This window comes from Heptranchias perlo, chromosome 33 (assembly GCF_035084215.1).
Source record: "Heptranchias perlo isolate sHepPer1 chromosome 33, sHepPer1.hap1, whole genome shotgun sequence".
Classification (NCBI taxonomy): domain Eukaryota; kingdom Metazoa; phylum Chordata; class Chondrichthyes; order Hexanchiformes; family Hexanchidae; genus Heptranchias; species Heptranchias perlo.
This window is the reverse complement of record NC_090357.1, coordinates 17448362-17475310: the sequence shown is the minus strand read 5'-3', so window position 1 is coordinate 17475310 and position 26949 is coordinate 17448362. Positions and strand designations below refer to the sequence as shown.

At 42.4% G+C, this 26949-nt stretch overlaps 1 protein-coding gene across 1 annotated transcript in view; it reads right to left on the bottom strand.

Annotated features, from left to right (window-relative positions):
- The window catches only part of LOC137301268 (potassium-transporting ATPase alpha chain 2-like), a 60332-nt gene that overhangs the window by 22132 nt on the left and 11251 nt on the right, over window positions 1-26949 (bottom strand). The window contains exons 3-13 of the mRNA XM_067970726.1: window positions 22756-22959; window positions 21371-21484; window positions 18661-18795; window positions 17750-17867; window positions 16328-16596; window positions 14680-14878; window positions 14425-14429; window positions 12087-12191; window positions 9323-9457; window positions 3254-3446; window positions 2309-2484 (exon numbers count right to left, since the gene is read on the bottom strand). Coding sequence (XP_067826827.1) covers window positions 2309-2484; window positions 3254-3446; window positions 9323-9457; window positions 12087-12191; window positions 14425-14429; window positions 14680-14878; window positions 16328-16596; window positions 17750-17867; window positions 18661-18795; window positions 21371-21484; window positions 22756-22959 — 1653 coding nt within the window. The remainder of the gene's footprint in view (window positions 1-2308; window positions 2485-3253; window positions 3447-9322; window positions 9458-12086; window positions 12192-14424; window positions 14430-14679; window positions 14879-16327; window positions 16597-17749; window positions 17868-18660; window positions 18796-21370; window positions 21485-22755; window positions 22960-26949) is intronic.

Below are 26949 nucleotides of genomic sequence, written 5' to 3'. Positions count from 1 at the left end.
CTCTTTGTTTTTTTTTGATGAACATATATCAAGAATTGGTGTTAACTACAGATTTATTTTATAAGAATATAATGTTTTTTTCTTTTAATTTAGCCAATTGATTTAAAGTTTACATAACTTTGACGTCAGTCCTTTCCCATTTCATGTAGGCAAACCATTACCATCTCATTAATAAAAAAAGATAGCCAAAACACTATCTTCCAATTCTGGTAAATGTCTGTTACAAGTTTTGCATCTGCTCTCCACGTGCCGCCACATGCATTTCTCCAATCTTTAGTGAGATGAGGTTGAATGGAAATCAACAAACTGGTTTATTTGCAATTGTTAACTGCAGTAGAATAATATCAAGAGTAAATCTCAACATACTTTGATTTAATTCAGCATCACTCCTCGTAAGAAAGAAAATAATACAAAATGCCACATCACTCTTAACGGTTTAAATATCACTTTTCTGGTCAGCCTCCTTCCCACTCCCGATCCTGATCAGCTCTATCTTAAGGAGGACCAGCCACTATCACTCCCTCAACAGACCTTCTAGACCTGATCTGTAGACTCTGTGCTTCTGTGCTTTGGTTCCTAGCTGGACAGGAAACCATAGGCATGACCTCTGATCTCCTCAAAGGTCTCATTGTCCATGGATTTGCCAGTTAAATCAGCCAGACAATCTCATGCTGTACAGGCATGAATTTAGCCCTTTCCAACACATTCATATATGAATGCCTACAGTGTTGGAACGTGCTAACAACCCACCAACTGTCCGTTCGTTAAAAATAACCGTTTCAAGGGCTGGCTCATTAGCTTTCGGGAGAGCTCATAAACATACCTATTCCCTCTGTCCAATGGCTCCAAGCCTGCCTTCCACTGTCAAGGAAAGGACAAGGGATCCTTGGGGATTAACCTTTAGAATCCTGAATTTGACTTCCTATTAAAAACATATTGGGTCCATACTTGCTCCGACCAGTGTGGCAAGGCTGTCCGCACGTACTGCGGACAAACACGACAAAGAAACTTACCTCGTGGTCTCGGACGTCCACGTGCTCCCTCTTAAATTTTTTTTTAAGTTCAGCGCTGTGAATGCAGTGCAGGTTCATTCGGATCCGATAGAGACTGTGGGAATGGAAGCCGCGCCCACAGAATCTGTCAAGAGAAGTCACGCCCACAAGCAGGCAAGTAGAAATCATTCCTTTAAAGTTAACTTCTGTATGTTAGTTTAAATTAAAAAATAACATATAAGAAGCCAAGCAAATGATTTAATTTAATGAAACTTACAGAAGTTAAAAGCAAAAATTTTTAAAAAAAATTTTAATGATCAAAAAATATTAAAATGAGTAATTTGACATTCCACATTTTTAAAATTTAATTTTTTGTTGTTTTGCAGTTGTGAACAGTCACCACACTTTTAAAAAGTAGCGTAGGGCTGGTATTTTCCAGCGTACCTTTTGGTGGCATAAGTACCTTCGTTCCAGCTGGGCAGGTGGGTAAGTTTACGAATGTTTAATGATTTTATTGATTGAAGCAAAGCGTGGCCCTTAAATTCGGACCTGTCAAACCGCCAGTGAACCAATGCGAGCAAGTTCACGATTTCCGGGTTTTAGTGCGCATTCGTGAACTTGTTTTCTGGATTCGTCGGCGGAGAGAGAGGACACGATTGATGAATGGTGTCCTCGGGTGAGCAATTTATGCCCCATTATAGATTAAATCAAAAAGCCCTTCCGGCCAAATCGATGAAAATCCCTAACTGTGAAGACGATATGTAGTGATTTTTTAATATATACATATTCCTAGATAATAAATATAATACAATGTTTTCAGTAATATTTAGTAGATTATTACAAACCTCATACATCCATTATCATTTTCTGTACATGAAGTAAATAACTCAGTTCTACGCCTTTCAAGGCACTCTCTCACTTCCTGCTTCTCTATAACTGAGAATCAAAATCACTGGCAATCCAAATATAGTATCCATTTTTTTAAAAACTGTGTTCATATTCCACACCAATTTCTCCTGAAATTGCCATGGTTGGGAATACAGGGACTAATACCAACAGAACACAGTAAAATATGCTTTGGGTACATTTTAAAATATTAGCTGATTATTTTGGTTCATATTTTTATTTGATAGTGATTTTAATCAAATAAATTGTAGGGTAAAGCAGGTTTGGCAGAACCAAAGTTACATTATTATCCCCATGGAGTTACAGTGAACGATTTAAGAGGGAAAAATGTACCAGTGCTCACCAATTTAGCCTTTGGTGGAAATGCTACAAGTACTAAATGCAAACTGGATACAATAGAAGACACGTACTTTGATTCCAGCACTTCTGCATTTTAGAACAGCATCTGGCACACTCGAGCGGGGTGGATCGATCATAGACACAAGGCCGACGAAGCATAAATTGGAGATTGGGAAGTTTCTGCTGTCTGTGTCGAATATGTGCAAATCTGGATATTTGTCTTTTGGCAAATATTGATGACAAAATCCTAAAATAATTAAAAATAGTCAGTCAAAAATCACAAAATATAATTGATATAAAAGAATTCATATCAAAATCTAGATGATGGAACAGGGAAGCTAAAAAAAAAAGAAAAAAAAAACAATTTGGTAGATTTAAGGCACAAAGGTCAAGAATCACAAATTAAATTCAACACACAAGAAACGTAAATTAACACATATATATGCTGAAAGTAGCACCAGTCGCCTCGTTAGACCCGACCAAATCCACACAGGCCCTACGAAAATTAGGTATAAAGTGTTCACTTCCATTTGAGTCTGTCTAAAACCCACCAAGAGCCATTCTGGCTGTAATAATGCCAAAGAGGAAAATCTAGGTTGCTGTGTGTCGTCATGTGGTCACTGTATCTATGAAGATGGAAAAGATTCAGAGAAGTACAACAACTCAGTTTCAGAAATATGTTTTCATACTTAAGAGTTACTGACTTATGAAACAGACTGTCATCTAGTGAAATAAATATTAGCTGAGTTAATGCATTCAAAAGAAAGTGGATAATTTCTTGATATTGGCAAGAAATGGAAGCATTGTGATAGGAAAAAAAAATTAGAACACTAAAATTAAGTCTTAGACTGGGCCCTGGATGAACTGAATGTTTTTTTTCTCACTTCTACATTCCAGTATTGTTAGAGAGATTCAATGAGCTAATTATTGTCCTCTCCAGTTGATGATAAAATTCCAATAAGATACTTTATTCAAATTAAATATTCCAAGAATAGTACATGGTGTAGTCTTCTTACCTAAAACTCTCTCACCCAGTCCTCCAAGTTCCATATAAGCCATCTGAATGACTTCTATCTCTTCATCGTTCAATTGAACCTCTCTGCCCTGAATCATTACGGTGGAACAAGACTCCAGGACGCGCTCTGGTGCTCCCTTCATCACTATGAGGAGACGCTTATCATATGGATTGTTGGTCTTATGAATGGACAGCTAAAAATAAAGAGGCATTAGTTAAACATGTACTGTATTGGTTTCATTTTGCTCAAAGGAGGATAGATGTAGGTGGAGTACTTTATATACAGCCACCTTTCTAGATAGGGGACAAAAAAATACAGAGGAGTAATTAGACCCTGTTGTGCCTGATTTTTGGATGCAGAACAGAGCCCAAAAAACACTAATTTCACCAAGGGCGGCTGAAATGTGTCTAGCCCCAAATTGGGTCGGATGATTTTTCAGGCTTCCCTGGCAGCCGCTCAAAGCAGGCATTAGGAGCCTTACATTATGTAAATGATGGGGCCTAACACCTGTTTCAAGATCCCTCTCCTAAATTAGACTGCAATGAGGCGTTGGGCCTGCTCCACTCAGGATTCTTCAGCAGTTGCTGCGGCTAAGCAGCAGCCACCAACAAAAAAAAGTAACTACATTTTTTTTAAAAGTTTAATGTGGAGCCAGGAGGAGCAACTGCCAGCCCACGATTAGCCCTTCTCCTTCTTGTCCTTCTCCCCCCTCCACCCCCGTGGACTTACCTGATGGCCGCTGTTTGTGAGGAAAGCAGCCAGAAATTGATCTCCTTGAAAAGTATTGAAATAAGGCCCAAAACCCAATTTAGGATGAGCCATGGGACCTTCCATTTTGGGCGTGCCCTCTCTGCGCATCATTGGTTATGCGCTCAAAAATGATCTATAACCAATTTTCACTCCTACATCTCCAGCCCTATTGAGAAATTACATTTTTCAAATGCCACCAAGTTGCCCTGAATATATCAGTGCCTCATGTCTTGTGATCACCACCCTGGATCAAACACAAGGCTGATCACTGCTAGATTCTATAGAGTTACTTCTTCATGATGCCCATGGCTATTGTCGTCTCTGTAGCAAGTTTGAGATTCAAAATGACAGGTCTCCAGCAACCTGCCTTAAAACATTAAAAATCAGATTAAAAGAGCACAGAATTTTGGGCGTAAGTGAGTTACACGTGTAACTACAATACGCCCAAGTCTCCTCAATCTTTTACTGCTGTCCATCAAAGCCTTTGTCCGCACAAATCCCTGCCCATGCCCCAAATCTCAAATGTGAGTATCTTCCAATTGGACTTGTTCAGAGGGTTTCTTCACATTGCGACCAGATTTTCAGGCCCAGCAGGAAAGAAAGTCATTCTTCTGCAATTTTTTTTTGAGCGTTTCTTTTTTAATTTATCCTCGCTCAGACCTACTTTATATTTTCTGATTCTTTTAATGCATTTTTATGGAATCAGTATGTCACATTAAAAATTGAAAAGCTTCCCCAATTGCAGGTTCTTAAACGTGCTGTGTCCAATGTGCATGAATGATGATTAAATGAGTTGAAACTTACATTTTCATACTTAAAGAAGAAATGTATGGGGCACAATTCTAAAAAAGTGCGGGTGCATTGGGGCGGGGGGCAAAGAAAATCGGGATTTTCAGGAGCGGGCAGAAATCCCGGCTCCAACACACTGAAGAAAGCGCACAACCCAGAGTCATCTGGGCGCACGTGTCGTTCCCCACAAGTCGTGCTAGCAATTAAAGCCGGCGGGATGATATTTAAAGCAGTAATCCAAGTACTTGAAATGTACATAAATCTAATTAAGAATAAAGACAAGTGATTTCAACGCTGCCTCAACGTGTTTCCCGTGCTGTGTGAAGCATGCCATGGAAAAGTAGTCAGGTTTCAGCCAGTGGCCAATTGGACATTTAAATCTCTGTTTGGCAGATGAGCATAAAAGGTGAGTCATTGCAGCAGGGCACTCAGTTCTCTCAGAGAAACTTTTGGCTGGGAGATCTTTGTGTTGAGACTGAAAATTCTTGATTTCCACTTAAAATTGTTCTGTTCACACATATTTACCAAGTTTTCGGACCCCCTCATACTGACACCATCAGGATGGGGCGGGGAGGGGGGCACAATGGCTGCATTCACCAGTACATCCGAGAATGAGGAACATCATCATTCTTGCCAGGCACGTCGTGCACTTCCGCCACTTGTAGCTCCACAACACAGTGCTGCGCCACAGGTACCTGCACAAGAGCAAAGAGGGGAACAACAGAGGGACTGATGTCGCAGGAAGCACTACCCTCGCCAAAGGGTCTACAGACCGAGGCTCATCTTCCTGGACCTCTCCGAGGAGCAGTGCATAGGGAGGCTGAGAGTGAGTCGCCAGGTGGTTGCAGACATCTGCAGCCTCCTTCATTCCAAGCTGCTCCCGGCTGGGCCTGGCGGCATCTCATTACCTGTCGCTGTTAAAGTCACCACTGCCCTCAACTTCTTCGCCTCTGGATCATTCCAGGGTGCTACCGGTGACATCACCGGGGTCTCTCAGTCGTCTGCCCACAAGTGCATAAGGCAGGTCACCGACGGCTTGTTTCACAGGGCCTCGTAATATGTCAACTTCCCCAAGGATGACCTCAGCCAGACGAAGAGGGCAGTGGGATTCCACTCTGTGGCTGGCTTCCCACGGGTACAGGGTGTAATCGATTGCATGCATATAGCAATCCGAGCACCTCCATACGAGCCAGGACTGTTCATCAACAGAAAGGGGTTATCACACCATCAACGTTCAGCTCGTTTGTGACCACCGCAAAAGATTTCTTCACCTGTGAGGCAGATTCCCTGGCAGCTGCCATGATTCGTTCATTCTGAGGGAATCCAACATCCCGGACCTCTTCCACGCACTGAACACCCTTGAGGGCTGGCTCCTCGGGGACAAGGGATACCCTCTGCACACATGGCTCATGACACCTCTGAGGAAACCCATCAGCGAGCAACAGTGTCAATACACGACAGCCACATCGCCACCAGATCGGTCACTGAACATGTGATAGGACTGCTGAAGATGCGATTTCAGTGCCTCGAACATTCTGGGGGAGCACTTCAATAAGCACCAGCGAGAGTGGGTCACATTATAGCAGCGTGTTGTGTCCTGCACAACATGGCGCAACAGAGAGGGGTATCGGCTGATGAGGCCCCATCCCAGCATCCACATCTGCAATGATCATTGAGGAGGAGGAACCCATGGGCAGAGCAGCGGCTCACCTGGCTGCTCGTGAGGCCAGGGAGTTACTCATATGTGAATGCTTCTCATAAGGATATCACAAAGTGAGAAGAGTCCAGTCCTCAGACCACCAAGAAAGAGCAGCGCCAACCCCCACCCCTCCCCCCACAAACAGTCCTGCAACTACACATACACCCACTGTAAAGTCACCCACTGGGTGGCATCAAGTCTCTCCTTTCATGGTGAAGCACATGAAAGGGCACTATCACAAAAGACAGTCAAGAATGGGCAAGACATGGCAGTATAAATATAAATGAAAAAACATGATCATCTGTCAAACACTCTTGTGCATAACCTTTGTGATCACTAAACCTTAGCCTTTCTCTTCCTACTACTTCTACGTGCTGCATCCCCTGTGGCTGCAGCAGAGGTAGTGGCAGGTTGCGCATGTCCATGCCCGGACTGCTTAGATGCTTTTGGCCTTCACCCTCTGGGTTTTGGAGCCCATGAGGGCCCCACAAAAAACTGCTCCACCTGCATCTATGCAGGGGCAGACTCGGCCACCTGGAGAGGAGGCAGCATTGCGGGTAGTGGTTGAGAGGGGGACAACAGGTGAGACATGGGAGCGCTTTGAGTGGCATCCCCACTTCCATATCCCCTTTTGCCATCATCCCTCTCCTGGACCAGGCCCACATCACTCCTACCACCCTGCTGGAGAACAGTTTGGAGGACATGTATGGTGCCTTGTAAACCCAGTTTTAAAGTTTCTGTCTGCCCGTTTAAGTGGCAGAATGTTATTCACCCTGAGTCCGAATGGCCATCATCAGGGCCTGAATGGACTCATTTGTGAGCCGTGCTTGAAGCTCAATGGAGGTTACACTCCTCCCCATCAAAGACATTCCCGAACTTACCTGCGACACTATCTCAGATATTTCTGCAGTTACGTGCAACACTATCCCAGACAGTTCCTCAGGTCCCTATGACACTATCTCAGAGATTCCCTCACGTACCTGTGCCACCATTCCATTAATGCAGGAGTTGGAGTCCTCCATCCTCTGCACTATTGTGGAGAGTGCGCGTGGCACCTGGTCCAGTACCTCGCAAATGTGCTGCCTCGATCATTCTTTTAAAGGATGACCCCCGGGGTTCAGCATCTGCATCCAGCTGAGCAGATCTTGGAGAGGAGTGCGCCCACTGACGCGGACTCTCCACAGCTGCCCCCGCCACCAGTTTCTGCTCGTGCTCACTTGTGTGTGGTGACTCACCAGCTGCCAAACCAACTAACTGACTACTAGGACCCATCGAGGTGTGAGTATCTGCGCTGGTGGATGGCTCACTAAGATGTGACGGTGCGCCCCCAGAGGCCGGGAGCTCCTCTGAGGAATCGCCTTCTCCCGTCACTTCGGTCGCTGAAGGGCCTGGAAGCGAACAGAAGGCAACATTAAGCATCATCACAGATGTGTCATGTTGCGATGAGCATACTGAGGTGTTCAACATGGCAAGCACTGTTAACATCAATTCATGGTGTGTGTGATGAATGTTAAAGTTGTGTCACCAGACGTTTGTGGGGTGCCAGTCTCGGCGTCGCTGATGGACAGGCACTCAACCGTGCAGCTGATCTGCGGGGCCTCCTCCTCCGCCTCTGTGAGGACCACTATTTGTTGTGGCCCCCCTTCAGTCCTCGTCCTCTTGCATGCTTTTTGTGCCCTCTTCCAGAAGAGGAGAAAGTACAGAGGTGTGAGTGTGTGAAGGAGAAGTGGCCAGCCGATGAATGCATTGCTTTGGGTGAGGCTGAAAGTGAAAGAGGTGCATCAAAGGGTGAGTATGAGACAGAAATATCACATTGGATCAGGACTGGGGTGATTGCTAGTGGTGCGGTCACAAATGGGGAGGTGAGGAAGTGCAGGTAAGTTGAGGATGAGCCCTAAGTGGGTGTGAGGAGTGATGTGATGGAGTAGTCTTGGCAGGGCAGGGGGTGGGGGGTATATGCACCACAGAATGCAGGACAATCAGTAAGTGTACGCACTTTTGCTGACCTAGTTAGGTCATTGAAACTCTTCCTCCACTGGACCCAAGTGCGGGTTATGTTGCTCCTGCTTGTGACCTCCTCTGCCACCTCGAGCCAGGCCTTTTTGGTGGCAGAGGCAGGGTGCTTCCTCCTGTCAGCCAGGTAAAATAGTTCCCTCCTCCTCCTCCTCAGCCCGGCCAGCAGCACCTGAAGCGAGGTGTGCTGCTCCATTATGTCTCCTTCCTCCTTGCTTCGGCAAAATCCATTGGAGCAATGGCCCTTTAAATCTAGACGCTCCAGCTGACAGCAGGTCAGCAAACCCGGAAACAAGATTAATGGCCACCAATTAAGTTGCGATTGCGTGGGGATCGGTAAATTTTTATTATTCGGGTTACCCGCGCCCACATTCACCCACCCCCATCCTGCTGCCATCCCGCTGCCCTTTTAAAATTGTGCCCATGGTGTGGGTTCGGTACTGTCCTTGGCCCCGATTGCTCACACTGATTTCCGCCCTATTTTGAGTTTAGGCATAACAACATCGGCAAAATGGGTGTGACATTGGCCACATTTTCGGGTCTAATTTCCGGGTTGCGCCTACGGAGGAAACTCCAGGCCTAAAGTACTTCATTGGCTGTAAAGCACTTTGAGACTTCCACAGATCGTGAAAGACACGATATAAATGAAAGTTCTTTCTTTCGTTCTTAACAACTAACAATGGTTAGAAAAGCAGATTAGAGACTGATCACATATTCAGTCATATTACTGAACTGTGACGTCCCTGTATTTATGCGCTATTCTGACAGAGATCTGGAAATTTAACAAAATCATACTCTCCTGTCAAATTGTACAGTACCTGGAATTTGTTGGTAGAATTGAATGGTATTTCAAATATTTTGATATTCTCTTTTCTGAATTCCATCACATTACCAATTACAGTTTCAGAAAATTTCAGAAGAGCAGTTTCTGAGGCATCTCCAACCACTTCTCGCTATGTGCACAAAAAGCAAAATAACATTGATTGAGTTAACACCTCTTCATAGAAACGTCATCAATATTTAGGGCACGGTACCTTAACAGATCACTGTTCTAGGGCAATTGTTCAGTACTGGCTTGGTCCTGTCCACCACTGGCTCATGCTTTTATTGATGGCAATTGAAACTCTTACTGGAAGCTTTAAACTGCTAATGAGTCATAAAACCACATTTAGTGGGAGAGAGGTGTGACAAATAGCGCACTTAGAACGCTGAAGCGTACTGCTAAATCAGTAAAGTATGTCAGAAGAGGTCATGCTGAAACTTTCCAGTCCGCTGGTCAGACTGCACCACTGTGACCAAGTTTAGTCACCAAGCCACAAGAAAGATCATTAGTGCCTCAGCAGTGGTGCAGATCATGAATCCGAGAGAATTGAGCTTTGAGGGAAGACTGAAGAAACTGGGGCTCTTTAGCTTTGAAAGGTGATGAGAAAGGACTTTCTAAAAGTACACAAGATATTAAATTGTATATAGAAAAGGTAAACTTGGAGTAAGTTACTAGAAGATAAGGTATAACAGTAGAACAAAGGGTCGTAGGCTAAAACTGGTGAAACATTAATTTAGGATCTATGTCTTTAAAAAAAACCTTCACACAAAAAATAAGCAATATTTGGAACAGTCTGCCAGATAAGGTAATGGAGCTGAAATCCTGAGATGCAATTGGAAGACAGGGGGTTTCTCCCCCCTGCATTGATGAGGTAAAACGGTGTGACCTCCCTCACCTGTTCTTATCTTGTAATTTTGTGTGACACCGACTCTTCCACCCAAATTTGACTTTCACTCTGCTTGAGATATCCAGATATCCATGTTTGATGGATGATATATTTTCATGAGAAAGTGGTGTTCTCTGCTTTAAACTCATGTGTACACTTTTAATAAAATTAACGAAACAGAAAAAATATACCCTGTAGTGAAGACCCTGCAATTGTGATTTTAAATTTAAAAAGGCCTAGTGAGCCACCCTAATGTATTAAATGTTGTTAATACCGGAAATATATTATTCAATGAGTTAGTAAAAACAAAAATCACATTTTCAATTTAGGTGTCAAAAGTATAGGTCCTGCAGATGGTTTAATGCTGTCCCTCAGTTCAATGCCTTAGTGTCCACCAAGCACAAAGTTTCTGGATCATCAGAAATGATCTAAATGTTTCCATTTTACACCTGCGATCCCTTACCTCACCCAGCTCCTCGCCTCTTTGATTCTCCTCTCCTTGTGCCTGTGATTTCCCCTCTACGTCTCTGACATTTCCCTCTCACCTCCAAGCAAATGAAATTGCTGAACCATTTCCACAAAAGTTGGTATATAAATTATAATTTCATACATTTTCATGACATACAAACCAAGGAGTGAGATTAGCAGCTGGAAAAATGTCAAATGTATATTTTTCAACTGGTCGGCAACCAGATTTTATAGGGCCTGCATAATACTACACAATTATTGATGGCAATGTGCAAAGAAAGCACAATAGGCACAGAATATCATTGAAAGACTAGACATACTGAATCACATGGAATAACAAACTCAAACTTAAAGAAAACGTTAAAGGGGAAGGAGAGTCCTGAGGAATACGTTTTGTTCATCATGCACCATTATGGAAGAAAGTAACAATCAGCTCAGAATATTTTTAATGTTTCAGTAAAGGCGCAAGCCTGACACATGCTCCAGAGATGCACATTCTCAGGAAACCATGCTGCAGGCTTTAGCAATGATGTAGCTAGCAATGGGAATTAGGGCGGGCGGCAACTGATGGTGGATGGGCAATGCTGTTACGGTTAGAATGCTCCAATTCAACATCTTCAAGGACCAAACAGTGAGTGAGGGAAGAATGCACCACAATAAGTTAAAAGTTCCCATTACTAGTAGAGCCAGGTGGTAAAGGGTTTGCTGGTGGCCACTGCTGGAGGTGCCAGGCACCCATTGCTTGCACACTGGCTCATTTTACCATGTTATTGCGGAGAGCCACCTCACTCCGTATCATGCCATTGCCCCGCTCAATGCACTTCTAATGCGCTAGAGTGGGCAACGACCACCCCCCCCCCCCACATTACGGACGGACAGATGGCCACTAACCGGTGCTTCCACCACTGCACAAACCTCACAGTCACTCTCACCAAGTCGGCAGGCTTCAAATAATAATGATGTGGAGATGCCGGTGATGGACTGGGGTTGACAATTGTAAACAATTTTACAACACCAAGTTATAGTCCAGCAATTTTATTTTAAATTTATAGTCCAGCAATTTTATTTTAAATTCACAAGCTTTCAGAGGCTTCCTCCTTCCTCAGGTGAACAACGTTCACCTGAGGAAGGAGGAAGCCTCTGAAAGCTTGTTCACCTGAGGAAGGAGGAAGCCTCCAAAAGCTTGTGAATTTAAAATAAAATTGCTGGACTATAACTTGGTGTTGTAAAATTGTTCAAATAATAAGGGTGAAACGACTGGTCAACAATATGGGCTTCATTTATTCCCATTGCTCCAATGATGCAGCTTTGTTCCTACCACACCTATGTCCAATTGATACTGAAAAAAGCCTGCTAATAAATAAGGTAAAGTTGCTTGGAAAGAAAATAGTTGAATCTGCCTTACCTTCATAATTGGGACATCCTGCTGCGCTGCTTTGAATTCTGCTCGATTACAGAGTGTTATAACCTTGGCCAGAGCTGTCCATGTTTGTGATATTTGGTCAAAACTCTGAACTGCGAATGAGTAAAATACGCTACGTGTACATCAGTGATCCATTCTATTTTTACATTTACTTGTTCAGCAGAAGAACAAATTACTTAAACTGCAACTGCTGCAAACCACTGAGTAAATCTAACTGGAGATGTGTCCTCGATGTACATTCTACACATTCACACCACGCTCACAATACTAAGCTGCTCACACTGGGAGGCAATTTCAACAACAGAAGAAAGAAAGCAGTGACTAAGAAAAATGGCAGCTGCTATAATGACTATACTCAGGCAGGCTCAAACCTCCGGCCTGCACTGCAACTGCAGCGCATTTCAGAGTATTTAATGGAGTCGGCAAAATCATTCGAAGACACGACGTCAGTTTCCACATGTACGCTGATGACACCCAGCTCTATCTCGTCACCATTTCCCTCAACCCTCCATTGCCTCTGGTGTTAGACTGCTTGTCCGACATCCAGTCTTGGATGAGACGACATTTCCTCCAATTTAAACATTGGGAAGATCAAAGCCATTGTCTTCGGCCCCTGCCACAAACTCAGTTCTGAGGTGTCAATTTTTGTCTGATTACCCTTGGGATGTTTTACTATGTTGAAGGTGCTATATAAATGCAAGTTGTTGTAACTCCTTTGTATTATAGAGTAAAAATGGGTAGTCAAAAAATGCCAGGAATGCATTCACCATGGTAATGTGTGTTGTTTTTAAAGATATATTTATATATATATATATATATATATATATGCCTGGAAACTGCTGGTGGTTTTACAATGAACAGAAGTGCAATTTGTGGTTTAGGCTTCAGTAACTACAGGAGTACTGTTGGGAGGGAATAGCTGATCATCACTATGGGCATGGAAACCATGATTTAGCCAAGTTGACCTAAATAATGATGGCATTACCGGTGCTTAAATATAACTTGTACCATTTTCCAAGGTTTCATTGCACATATGGGTCTGTACTTAACCCTCATTTCACACCATGTTGCAACAGAGGCAGCAGACTGCTTGGCTGCACTGACAATTGATCTGCTAAAAATTTGAGCTACAATACAGAGTATTTATTTTTCTTAAAATGAGCCAAAAATTAAAAAGCAACGTAAAGCTGCATTCTAGCACAACGCAGTTACACAACTCTGTGGGATATCTCCTGCCACACGGGATGAAGATTTCCAGGTACGACACTACAGGTCAGGCAACAGCAGAGACACAGTTCAAATGGGCAATTGCGTTAAGGATCCACTACAGTGGATTCAGTGCTCCACTTGCACTGCAATGGGCTGAGAATGACAAGCACAAGCATAAAAGGACTCCCATGAAATAATAATGAAAAGTTATTCAATAAACTAGAATAAATTCTTAGACGGGGAGGTTAATTTTAGTGACACTGATAAACACATTTGCAATAAACTCCTGCCTGTGCTACTTTAATAGCTGTTAGCCTATTTAAAATAAGCAGGCAGGAACATATCAAGAATTAACCGGTACGCTAAAAATAGCGCTCAGAGAAGATTTAAGTCCTCTTGACGTTTGAAGTTATTCAGAATTCAAACAATTGTCCTAGTAAAAAGTGACAATACAGAGATCAAAATGACTGTCTGAAGTCATCTTTGGGCAATTGTTTGACAGCTTATTTCTCAAAAGGGATAGTAAAACTAAAATACATAATGGCCCAGAAATTGAAATCAAACAGCAAGTTCTGGTGACCGCATATATACAGAAATCCAGAACTTGCTCTTCCTGGTTCGTCAGCGATGTGACAGCTTCACCTCAAAGGGACATTGCCGGCCGCAATCAATGGAATCAATGGACCAGCGCCAACTTGCTCTCCTGCCCAGCTGAAAACTAACTAATCTTGCCACAAAACAGATACGCTCAGTAATATCAGGTCTAAACTAAATTTTAACAGCGTGGTAGTCTTAATAACTGCCAAACAACCTCTCTAGCACTAAAAATTAACTTTTAAGAATGCGGAGTCTCATTGCTCCTGATTTTAATAGTTTTTGGACATTTTTTTAAAAATGTAATTAAAAATGTAATTTTTTTTGTTACTTTTTCCTTCTGTCTCTTTTATTTCCAGTATTGTAATCTTATCCTCTCTTTTATAATACTTTATCGGGCACATCCAGGTTTTTAGTTTGCGCGGTTTGTGAATAAACTGCACTTTCCTGGTTCTCACCGCGTGGCTTGCTTCAACCTAATTGGTTGAGGGCCCTTAGAGATCCTTTCACCACTCACACAGCCTGGGAAAGAACGCGGAACTTATTTAAACTCGCAGTTCAAGGAAGTTGCTGCCAAAAAGAACGCGGTAACTTAGTGGGTGAATTTAAATCTAATGAGTGGCGAGCACTGCTGGTTCACCACTCGGAGCAATTTACGGGCCAATAACTGCATATCTTCTCTGATCTAAAAACAGTCAGTTAGGCTGCTGGATCAGAATAATTGTCATTAGGATAATGTAAACACACATTCAATCACATGCTTCCAATATACCTGAATGCTCCTCACTGGTATCCGTTGTATAGCAATGATTATCGAACCATAGATGTGCTACAGTCATTCGATTCTGGGTAAGTGTTCCTGTTTTATCGGAGCAGATAACAGATGTGGAGCCCAGAGTCTCGACAGCCTCCAGGTTCTTTACTAGGCAGTTCTTCTTGGCCATTCTTTTGGCTGTCAGGGTGAGACTAACCTGTGAATCAAAGGACAAAGATGAACTTAACATTTTCGTTTGCAATGCAAGGTCATATTAATGTGCAATAGAGATTTGAAACCATGTCATTCAATAACTCAAAATAACAAATGATTCTAATTGGACCAAATGTAATAATTAAAGAACAAGAATATTACATTTTTAGAGAGTTATCACATTGATGAAAAAATACCAGGATGCATTTCAAGAGGGAGTTAGATAAACACATGAGGGAGAAAAGAATAGGTTATGCTGATAAGAAGGCTCGTGTGGAGCATAAACACCGGCATGGACCTGTTGGGCCGAATGGCCTGGTTCTGCGCTGTACATTCTATGAACTCTGATATTACATCTGGGGATACGTAATACATTAATCTGAAATTCCTCGCTATGCTCTTTTAGCAGAAATAAGAATTTGGGACAAACACATTGTATTCCACAATTACATTTCAGAGCCCAACATTTCAAATGTTGCTGTTGTAGAATGTACCAATTCTGAAAACCTTAGAAATGGATGAGGCGCTTCACCTAATTCTTCATCTCCATCAAATATCATGGAAAACTAGCCTTCCTTAGGGACCTACAAAGGCTGTGTCGTCCCACGCTGCACTGATGGTCAAATGAAAACTGGAAATGGGTGCTGGAGTTTGTGACAGCCGTGGACAGATGGGCGCCAGAGATGCACCTGATGTGATCTTGCGTCTGCCAGTCGCATGGTAATTAGGTGCCCTTCTACTGACCCCACAAACTCCGGTGGGGTCAGCGGCGGAGGGCATTGTAACCATTAGGATGGATTCACGGCCCCTATATTGCAGCTTGTAGGCAAAAAAGTGCATGCTTCCTAATCAGGAGGTTCTAGGTTTAGTATCTGGTACCAAATACCAATCTGGCTGCCTCGGGCGAAAACTTTTATTGTATTTGCCAAAGAAGCTGTAAGTTACTAACCTACAAACAAATAACGGAAACATGCTGTGAATAGCAAGGAAAGGTTTAGTTATGACATTGGATGAGGCAGTAAGCATGTGGTAGGATGAATGGATTATTACCTACTAGTAGAGGTTTTTTTATTACGAAATTCAGAATAATCACTTAATTTGGTTCAGTTGGCACACAGATGGGGTGAGGGCTGATTTTCAACTGCTGCCCAGCACTTCTGCCCAAAAAAGACTAGGGGTGGGGCGTGGCGCTGTTTAAATATGCAATTTTAATGCGCAAATGGGTGGAGTACGCACCGTGCATGCTGGTCCCAGTTGCCCAGGTCATTGAACGGCCTAGCCAGAGGTCTTTAAAGGGACTGCTGGAGGCCACTCAGAAAAGTTTTGGTTTAACTTTTTAAGATTTTTATGGAGCCAGAAGCTTTCCCCGCCCCCGCCCCACCCCAAAGCTTCAAGTTCAGTAGGAAAATAAAGCATCAAAGAACGAGGCCTTGCGTGGATGGCATGAACTTACAGTGACGGTGGCCAGTAGGCCTTCAGGCACATTAGCGACAATGATGCCAATCAGGAAGATGATGGCATCTAGTATTTTGTACCCCATAAACAGTGCAATGCCGAAAAACATTACTCCAACAGTTACAGCTAAACCGGTTACAATATGGACAAAGTGTTCGATTTCAATAGCGATGGGAGTCTTCTCATTTTGTACTCCTGATGCAAGGGATGCAATTCGTCCAATGATAGTTTGATCTCCTGTGCTGATCACCATGCCAGTAGCAGTGCCTTTTGAAATAAAAAAACAATTTATACTAATAGGTACAGTTGTGGGAAGATATTTTTGATTGCAATAGACAGCCAATGAAATACTTCTGAAGTGTAGTCACTGATGTAATATGCAGGAAACACGGCAGGTAATTTGCACACAGCAAGGTCCCTTTTAGTGATGTTGGTTGAGGGATAAATATTGGCCAGGACACCGGGGAGAACTCCACTCCTCTTCTTCAAAACAGTGCCATTGGATTTTTTACGTCCAACTGAGGGCAGACGGGGCCTCGGTTTAATATTTCATCCAACAGTACAGCACCCCCTCAGTACTGTACTGAAGTGTCAGCCTAGATTATGTGGTCAAGTATCTAGAGTGGATTTGAACCCTCAGTCTTCTGACTCAGAGGTGAGAGTGCTACCACTGAGGGGTACGGTAGCATAGTGGTTATGTTACTGGGCTAGTAATCCAGAGGCCTGGACTAAAATCCAGAGTCACGAGTTCAAATCCCGCCACAGCGGCTGGCGAATTTAAATTCAATTAATTAAATAAAAATCTGGAATTAAAATACTAGTATCAGTAATGATAGCCATGAAACTACCGGATTGTCGTAAAAAACCCATCTGGTTCACTAATGTCCTTTAGGGAAGGAAACCTGCCGTCCTTACCCGGTCTGGCCTATATGTGACTCCAGACCCACAGCAATGTGGTTGATTCTTAATTACCCTCTGAAATGGCCTAGCAAGCCACTCAGTTGTAAAATCTCGCTAGGGATGGGCAATAAATGCCGGCCTTGCCAGCAACGCCCACATCCCGTGAACGAATAAAAAAAAACACGTTATAAGTGTTTAATCATACAGCATATTTTAAATATCTAATTTTCCATACACATTTGAAGCAACTACAAAGTGTGACACCACAAACAATATTATAATTTTGATCAGTCTCAGCTATGAGCTCCCTTGTCCTTGAACAGCTGAAACTTCATTCACTGTGTAAACTTATACATGAAGAATAATCACTTAGGCAGAGTAATGTTAATGCCAGTGGAATCATACCCCAGTGTGATTAGGGACTTCAGTTGCACAGGGGTCGAAAGATTGGAAAACAGACACAATGGACCGAATGGCCTCCTTCTGAGCTGTATCATTTATGATTCTAGCTGTAGCCTACCTTCAAGACAGGTGGTGGAGAAGAACCCAATGTTCTTTGTTTCAAGTGGGTTCTCATGTGTGTATTCAGTGGAACGAGACTGTGCTTCAGACTCACCAGTCAGGCTGGAGTTGTCCACCTTCAAGGGAGTAACAAATCAATTATGTCTTAAACATAATTATATTAAAAAAATTATTTACCAGTAAAATAATCTAGATTATTTTTAATTTTAAATATTTTAAATAAAATTGATCTGGAATGCACTGCCTAAAAGGGCGGTGGAAGCAGATTCAATAGTAACTTTCAAAAGGGAATTGGATCTCTACTTACAAAAGAAAAATTTGCAGGGCTATGGAGAAAGAGCAAGGGAGTGGTACTAATTAGTAGCTCTTTTAGAGAGCCGGTACAAGCACGATGGGCCCAACGGCCTCCTTCTGTGCTGTATGTTTCTATAAAATGTCACTACAAGTCTTAAAAATGATGTAGAACAATGATAAAGAAATCTGTGTCTTGAAATTTAGACTTTTCCTTCAAAGAATTCTCTGCTGAACATATTTAATCTGTATTGATTATCACTGTTGAAGTACCAGGGAAGGTGAGATAATTGCAGATGGGAAGAGAGGGAAAAATAAGACTGACTGCCTATGGTTCTGTTGTACAGTATCTGATAGCAGATGATGGACTGGCTGGGAGCAGATTGGCTGCTTGTCTTCTCAACCAGGGAATGCTTGGTGATATTGGGGAACATGAAGAGCAAAGAAAATCAGCTGAAAATGTAGACCGCTATATGTTAAAGGCAGCGAGAGCCATCAGGACACCAGCCTTTCTTGTTTGCCATCTGAAATCAAAGATCTCTCTTAAAAGTAGGATTTTTAAAATTGCTGCTGCAACCTAGAGTCAGATTACCAGTTAATCTAAAATAGATGTTCTACCTTGCAACCCTGGGCAGAAAGGAGTCGGAGGTCTGCTGGAATTCGGTCACCACCTGTAATCAGCACGATGTCACCGACAACAAGTTTATCTGCTGTAATCTGTTGCTTCTCACCGTCTCTAATAACCAGGGCTTGCTGAAATATAACATTCAACAATTTAACCAAGTTAATTCAACAAGAATTTACTATTCTTCATTTTTGTGCAGATTTAAAATGCGTTATGTGAAATGTTGGTTGACTAAACAGCAGTGATATGTTTCCCATCAAGTCACACACAATCCTTTTTTTAAAAATGTTTTAAATTCATTCTCAGGATGTGGGCATTGCTGGCAAGGCTGGCATTTATTGCCCATCCCTAGTTGTCCTGAGAAGGTGGTGGTGGGCCGCCTTCTTGAACTGCTGGTAGTGGTTTTGATACAACTGGGAGGACTGCTCAGCCACTTCAGAAGGCAGTAAAGAGTCAACCGCTTTGGTGTGGGTCTGGACTCCCATATAAGCCAGACCAGGGAAGGATGGCTGGTTTCTTTCCCTGAAAGGCATAAGTGAACCAATTGTTTTTTACGGCAATTCGACAGCTTCAAAGTCACTTTTACTGAGACCAGCTTTTTATTTCCAAGTTTTTTTTAAACTGAATTCTCAAACTGCCTTGATGGGATTTGAACTCACATTCTCTGGATTGTTAGACCAGGCCTCTGGATTACTAGTCCAGTATCGTAACCATTACATTACCGTATGACAGATATATAATCCTCATTCCTTTATTGTCATTGGTCAAATCCTGGAATTCCCTACCTAACACTATCATAGCAGCATCATCACCACAAGGACTGCAGCAGTTCAAGAAGAAGGCCCACCATCGCCTTCTCAGGGTAAACTAGGGGCAGGCAATAAATGTAACCCTGCCAGGATCCCATATCACGAGAGTAAATTTTTAAAAATGAGCATCTGACATCAAAAATAAATCTCAAAAGCTCTACACCTGATAAAGCTTTTGTTCAGTTAGCATCTACTGCCGACTTTCTCACACAATAGTTGTTTTTTGCAATAGTGGTGTGAATGGGAAATATGCAATGCCATAAAAAAATTTTGAGTTCAAACTATTAGGACAGGAAGCAACCCATCACTGGGTAGTAGGAGCCTTGTATGAAGGAACCTTCCAAAAGGGCTGATGTCATCCACTGTAAAGGACTTTGGGATTCTTTTATTCCCTGGTAAACTTTAACAGTGGAACACAATCAAGAGGGATGCTTGTTACGAAGGCTGCTGACTTTCACATCAGAGATGTGTGTGTTTGAGAGAAAAAGAGAAAGGTTGGTTAAAAGCCTCGGTGAATTTACATTCTTCGGGTTTCGCTTTTAACTCGTACAGGACTATACTGTGTCCAAAAGGCCATCTCAAGCTACTGCGTGTTGCACTGATGCTGAACTCTTGTTGGATCAAGCATCTCCCAACTCAATACTGGCCTGCATGTCAATCTATGGGATCTCCTTGGTACAGGTGTCAGCACAGTGCCTCTCAGTATAGGACACAGTATGGTCATGTACGAGCTTTTAACCAACCTTTCTCTTTTTCTCTCTGACAGGTCTCTGAGCAGGAGCAGGCAGAGGGAGGGGGGAATGCTTAGAAATAGGAATAACCTGTCCAGATCCCCTCTTTGTGTAACTTTTTCCAGATCTAGAGGAAAGTGCTTTATATTGAACTATTTTCCCCTTCACAAGAATAGGGTCAGATGAAGTAGGGGTGGGAGGAAGCTCATGTAGAGCATAAACACCGGCCGGCAAAGACCTGTTGTACCGAATGGCCTGTTTCTGTGCTGTATATTCTATGTAATTTTATGAAAAGAACATTCCTTTTAACAATTTTCAACAATAATGTTTTCATCTTGGGAAAATTTTTGTTAAATAGAACATTAAAAAAATTACATCCAATATTGGCATGTTATGGAAGCAGGAAATTCCCTTTTCTTGGTTTGTTGTGATTGTGACACCAGGCCATTGAAATGAATAGGTAACATGGTAAAGGTACCAGCTGCTGTTCTTAATTCATGATGTGGAGATGCCGGTGATGGACTGGGGTTGACAATTGTAAACAATTTTACAACACCAAGTTATAGTCCAGCAATTTTATTTTAAATTCACAAGCTTTCGGAGGCTTCCTCCTTCGTCAGGTAAATGTTCAGGAGCTCCTTGAAGTCTACGCATTTATACATCACAGAACAATACATGGTGTTTACAGACTGCCCCTGCAACTGCCCGTTGCCAAGGCAATCACCGTGTTCAGACAGAGAGGTGTCACCTGCAGAACCCCCGAATACACATTCAACAAAAAAACAAACAGGAAATCTGAAATAAAAACAGAAAATGCTGGAAATTTCACATCGTAATTGTTGTTTTGGAGATACCAAAACAACAATTACGATGTGAAATTTCCAGCATTTTCTGTTTTTATTTCAGATTTCCAGCATTTGCAGTATTTTGCTTTTGAATACGACATGAAAGCCTGTTATTCTCACTTGCTTCAGAGGTGCTGCAGCCTCTTACTACAAATGCAGCTAAATGACAGGCCATCTCCTCCGACTAAGCAAGTCAAGTCCATGGGAGATTCACCAGAATTCACAAAATACAGGTTTGCTCTTTATTATTAAAGATTATTATTTTTATATAAATCCATAAACATCATCAATAACTAACTAATAAATGACATAGAATACCTGGGGAACCATCTTCTGGAAGCTTGCCATGATATTGGTACTCTTCGCTTCTTGGTAGTAGGCAAAGCAGCCAGTGAGGATGACAACGCCAGCAAGTACAACACCTAAATACAACTGAGGAGCCAAAACTGTTACCAAGCAGAATTCCAGTTTCAGAAAACTAAAAGTTTGATTTTACTCATTCTTTCACCCCTAAATATATTAGAAATGACATTAATTAAATCAAATTGTGATTTTTTTTTAAAAGTCTGAATGTTTTGGTGTTTCTATTCCTCCTCCCCCAGCTTGACCCACAGAGCTACTTGGGCACTTTTCAAACCCGCTTTCATTTCTCTAAAACTTCCTCCGACTCAAATCTCATTCAATTGAGCTAGAATTTCACTTCCTTCTACCATGACTGTTCTAGCTGTCCTTAGACCACAGTTCAGTTCCCTGTAACCTCAAGTGTACGGGTGCCCACAGTGTCAGGGTTCTGATGTAAACCCTCATTCATTAATGCTTTCCAATTGTGGTATTGCAGTACCTCTCAGTAAAGGCTAGTTGTCATCAAGCAAACTTTTGAATGTTGCATTTTTAATTTTAAAAACTGATGCTTCGTATTATATGGATGATAGCAATCACCTGCATTAACTCATAAAATAAATTACAGTGCAAACTGAAATGCAGATTAGTGCTAGAAATGTACAATAAGTTCACCAGCATCTGAAAAGAAAGGTTGGCCTAGAAATTCGGGCGCGCCCATTTCACTGTGCCTGAATTGTGAAGTCCAAGGTGCCCCTGATATTCTGCCTTGGGCCTCATTTCTATTGAGCTGGTGAGTTGCGGACAGTAACAGTCAGCTCACCGGTAAAGCTATGACGCCAAAGGCGGCCCCATGGGTGGGGGGGGTGACCGGGAATGGGGAATGTGAGTGGTGGCCGGGATTGGCAGAGGGGGGTGGGGTAGCAACGGCGGGGGCGGAGGGGGGGGATAAAGGTGGCAACCGGGAGAGGAAGGGAGACAGCAATTGGGAAAGGGATGGATGCAATCGGGAGGGGGGGCGAGCTAACTGCTTCAGGGAAAACCAGCCTTGCAGTGGGGGCCTCACAGGCATTAGGCCCCTTATTTGCATACACAAAGGGCTTAACACCTGTTTCAGGCATGGGCAATTTGTTGGCCTTTACCAATATGGTGGGTGGCACACTTCTGGCTCATAATGTGTGTGCACTTTCTGCCCGCAATACTGGAGGCTTATGAGGCCGTTTAGTGCCCAAAAAACAGGCGCTGCCTGACCAAATTTCTAGGACGTTAACTTTTCAGGTGAAATCAGTATGGAAGCAGTTAATTTTCAAAATAGTCACTTCCCAGTTTTACATACAAAGTCTCGGTATAAGGTTATCACTTACACTGTCTTTGGCCGAGGTGTTGCCTTCTACTAACTGAATAGCATAAGCAATCCAGCAAAGTATTGCTCCTGCCCAAAGCAGAAGGGAGAAACCACCAATCAGCTGCTTCAAGAACTTGACAATCTCAGGGGTGCGTTTGGGAGGTGTGAGCACATTGGGACCATCCCGAACAAGGATCTCTGCTGCTCTTGCACTGGTCAGACCCTGTAACAAAATCACTGAAGAGCTACAAAAGTAATACAGTACTTGATACTACAAGTGACAGTAGTCAAAAGGATCTAAAGATCTATACCAGGGATAAGCTAATTGATTAAGAACTATTTATGGTTGCTGAGTAATTTCCTTCTATTATCAATTGTTATTTTCTTCAATTAAAGATCAATGAGAACTGTTATCTTTGAGACTCTGTTCTTAAGCCTGAGTTTGAACATTGACATTGGCAGGAAGCCATGAGTAAACAGTGAAGCCTAGTGATAAGAGTGCGCAACCCATGTAGTTCCACTGTGAATTTTCAAAAATATTCTGTACAAACAGTGCCAGAAAGACATGTTTAGACTTGAAGGGTTCTTTATGTGGCCCCTATAAAGTGGAGAGTCTAGAACTAGAGGGCATAGTCTCAGGATAAGGGGTCAGCCATTTAAGACTGAGATGAGGAGAAATTTTTTCACTCAGAGGGTTGTGAATCTTTGGAATTCTCTAACCCAGAGGGCTGTGGATGCTCAGTTGTTGAGTATATTTAAGGGTGAGATAGATAGATTTTTGGACTCTAGGGGAATCAAGGGATATGGAGATCAGGCGGGAAAGTGGAGTTGAGGTCAAGGATCAGCCACGATCTTATTGAATGGCTGAGCAGGGTCGAGGGGCCACATGGCCTACTCCTGCTCCTAGTTCTTAAGTTCTTACCCAGACAATGTAAAAATTGATTACAGTGCAAATATAAGAAACACTAGCTTCATAACCTAGTTATTTTGCATCAAGCAGTGCTGTATCAGTAGCATGTACCAGGAACTACCATTACACTTCCCACTCACATTGTTTCTTAGCAGAGATCCACCAATAGGTATTTAACTTTACATACAGTACTCTGCTCACTGGCCTTCAAAATTACTGAGTTTTTTTTAAGTCAAGAATAGTCAGTTTTTTTCCAACATTAATCCATGCAAGCTGTTTTAAACTTTAGATTTCAAACTTTAAAAATTGGCTGCTGGTGATAATTATACAACATTGAACGCTTTCCTGCTGTTTCGATGACTTAGTGAATTTAGCCATTGTGTAGCTGAGCTATACAAACCTGAAAGTTCCTAGGTTCAATCCCAGGTCTCTGCTGAGGCAGTTGATAGCGGAAGGTGGACAAAGTGCTAAAATTGGCCTCAGAACCACCGAGCTAAGATGAGGAAAGTCAGCCAGAGTTTCCACTCCTGGTTGTAATTCAGGGATCCCTACTGGATGCACCCATTTGTGGATGTCAGATCAGCCTGGACAGTAATGATCCCAACGGTCAAATAGCCTGCTGTCACTCACTGTCAGATCTCATAGTATCATAGTATGTTACAGCAGAGGAGGAGGCCATTCGGCCCGTCGTGCCTGTGCCGGCTCTTTGAAAGAGCTATCCGATTAGTCCCATTCCCTTGCTCTTTCCCCATAGCCCTGTAATTTTTTTCCCTTCAAGTATTTATCCAATTCCCTTTGAAAGTTATTATTGAATCTCCTTCCACCACCCTTTCAGCCAGTGCATTCCAGATCATAACAACTCTCTGCGTAATAAAACTGGAGAGCACCCACCACTCCGGGAAACTTAAGGAGTCGATGCCTTCAGGAAAGGAGTAGAAGGAAAAAAATTGGCAGAGAAAGAATGGCAAGAAAAAAAAGTGGAGGCATTACTCGAAAGATTGTACAGCATCAGCACTGAGCATGTTGAATAACTGGGACATTAAATTCCATACTATTATTCCCACAGTAAGTCCACACTGCTGTAAAATTACAATAGTTCATTCACATTTTCAATGGGTTAAAAAGCTTGTACTTTGGGTTGACATGGATGGTGCGAGCTGCTGTATTTAGCAATGGCCTCAGTGACATACTCGGTCACTGAAGCACGAATAATTTAATGAAATGTGGACATAGAGTCAGTCAGCTCCATACTTTGCTTTTCAAAATGCCTTCAATCATGTTTTCCTGCTGTTCAGAGAATGTTTCAGTTACTCACTGAAACCTTAAACAGCGTAATGACCAAAAACAGATAGGGAAATTGCAGATTCGTTAGTCATAATTTTCCAAAGCTCTCTAGACTCGGGAGTTCTGCCTTTCGATTGGAAAATTTCAAACATCACTCCATTATTTAAGACAGGAGGGAGGGAGAAACCAGGAAACTACAGACCTGTCAGTTTAACATCAGTTGTAGGAAAGTTACTAGAATCTATCATCAGAGACAGAGTGACTGAGCATTTGAACAAGTATGAACTGGTCAAAGAGAGTCAGCATGGATTTCTGAAGGGTAGGTCATGTCTGACTAATCTAGTTTCATTTTTTCAGGAGGTCACTAACATGGTGGACAGGGGAATGTCTATGGATGTTATCTATATGGACTTCCAGAAGGCATTTGATAAGGTAGGAGACAGAGAGTAGGGATAAAGGGAATGTACTCTGATTGACGGGACGTAACAACAGGTGTTCCCCAGGGATCTGTATTAGGGCCTCAGCTTTTTACCATATATATCAATGACTTGAATGAAGGAACAGAAAATTGTATATCCAAGTTTCCAGATGACACTAAGTTAGGAGGCACATTAAGTTGTGAGTATGGGAGCCGGACATTACAAAGGGACATATGCAGATTAAGCGATTGGGCAAAACTGGCAGATAAAGTTCAATGTGGGGAAGTGTGAGGTCATCCACTTTGGATCCAAGAAAGACAAATCGGAATATTTTCTTATTGGTGAGTGATTAGGAACTGTGGAGGAGCAAAATGATTTAGGTGTGAAGGATTTTGGACTTTTTAATACAGATTTTTAATATTGTTTTTTAAGGGAGACTAAAAGAATGGACCTGAAACCCTAGATATGAATCTTTTTGGTGTCTGCTCTTAAGCAGGGTCTATTGAGAGGTAACTGTCAGGGTGGCACTCGCCTGGGAACTGCGAAATGGATAAAGGAATGGATCATTTGTATTGAAACACCAATGAAGCAGAGAACTTTGGGAAGTTTGACCAAATTCAAAAGGTATCATGGATATTATTGTTGCTTCAGACTGTTCTGAGGGAAAGAGCTTTGCTATACTTTCAAAAGACATTGATTAATAACGACAAGAGATAAGACATTTGTCTGCTGGACCTTGGCATAAACACTAACAGGCTGTTTTTGCAGTAACAAAAGGGTATAAAAATAGCCATTTTACAGTGATTTGTGGAAGCATTTAAAGAAGTCATCGACAAAGAATTAACTCCTCAGTTTCCCAGAAGAAAGAGTGATTAACCTTACTTCTGAGTTGTACTCCTGGATAAGTGCTGCTTGATTTATACAGAGTTTTGGTTAGACCCCATCTGGAGTACTGCATTCAGATCTGGGCACCGCACCTCAGAAAGGATATGTTGGCCTTGGAAGGGGTACAGCACAGATTCACCAGAATGATACCAGGGCTTAACAGGTTAAATTATGAGGACAGGTTGCATAAACTTGGCTTATATTCCCTTGAGTTTAGAAGGTTGAGGGATGATTGAATTGAGGTATTTAAAATAATAAAAGGATTTGATAAGTAGATACAGAAAATCTATTTCCTATTGTGGTGGAATCAAGAATAAGGGGCACAATCTTAAAATTAGAACTAAGCCATTCAGGAGTGAAATCAAAGCATCTTTCCAGGAAGCAAATCCTCTTGCAATGAAGGCCAACATACTATTTGCCTTCCTAACTGCTTGCTGCACCTGCAGTCACTGAAAGCAATGTAGGTGCAGCAAGCAGTTAGGAAGGCAAATGGTATGTTGGCCTTCATTGCAAGAGGATTTGAGTACAGGAGCAAGGACATCTTACTGCAGTTATACAGGGCCTTGGTGAGACCACACCTAGAGAACTGTGTGCAGTTTTGGTCTCCTTACCTAAGAAAGGATATACTTGCCATAGAGGGAGTGCAGCGAAGGTTCACCAGACTGATTCCTGGGATGGCAGGACTGTCGTATGAGGAGAGATTGGGTCGACTCGG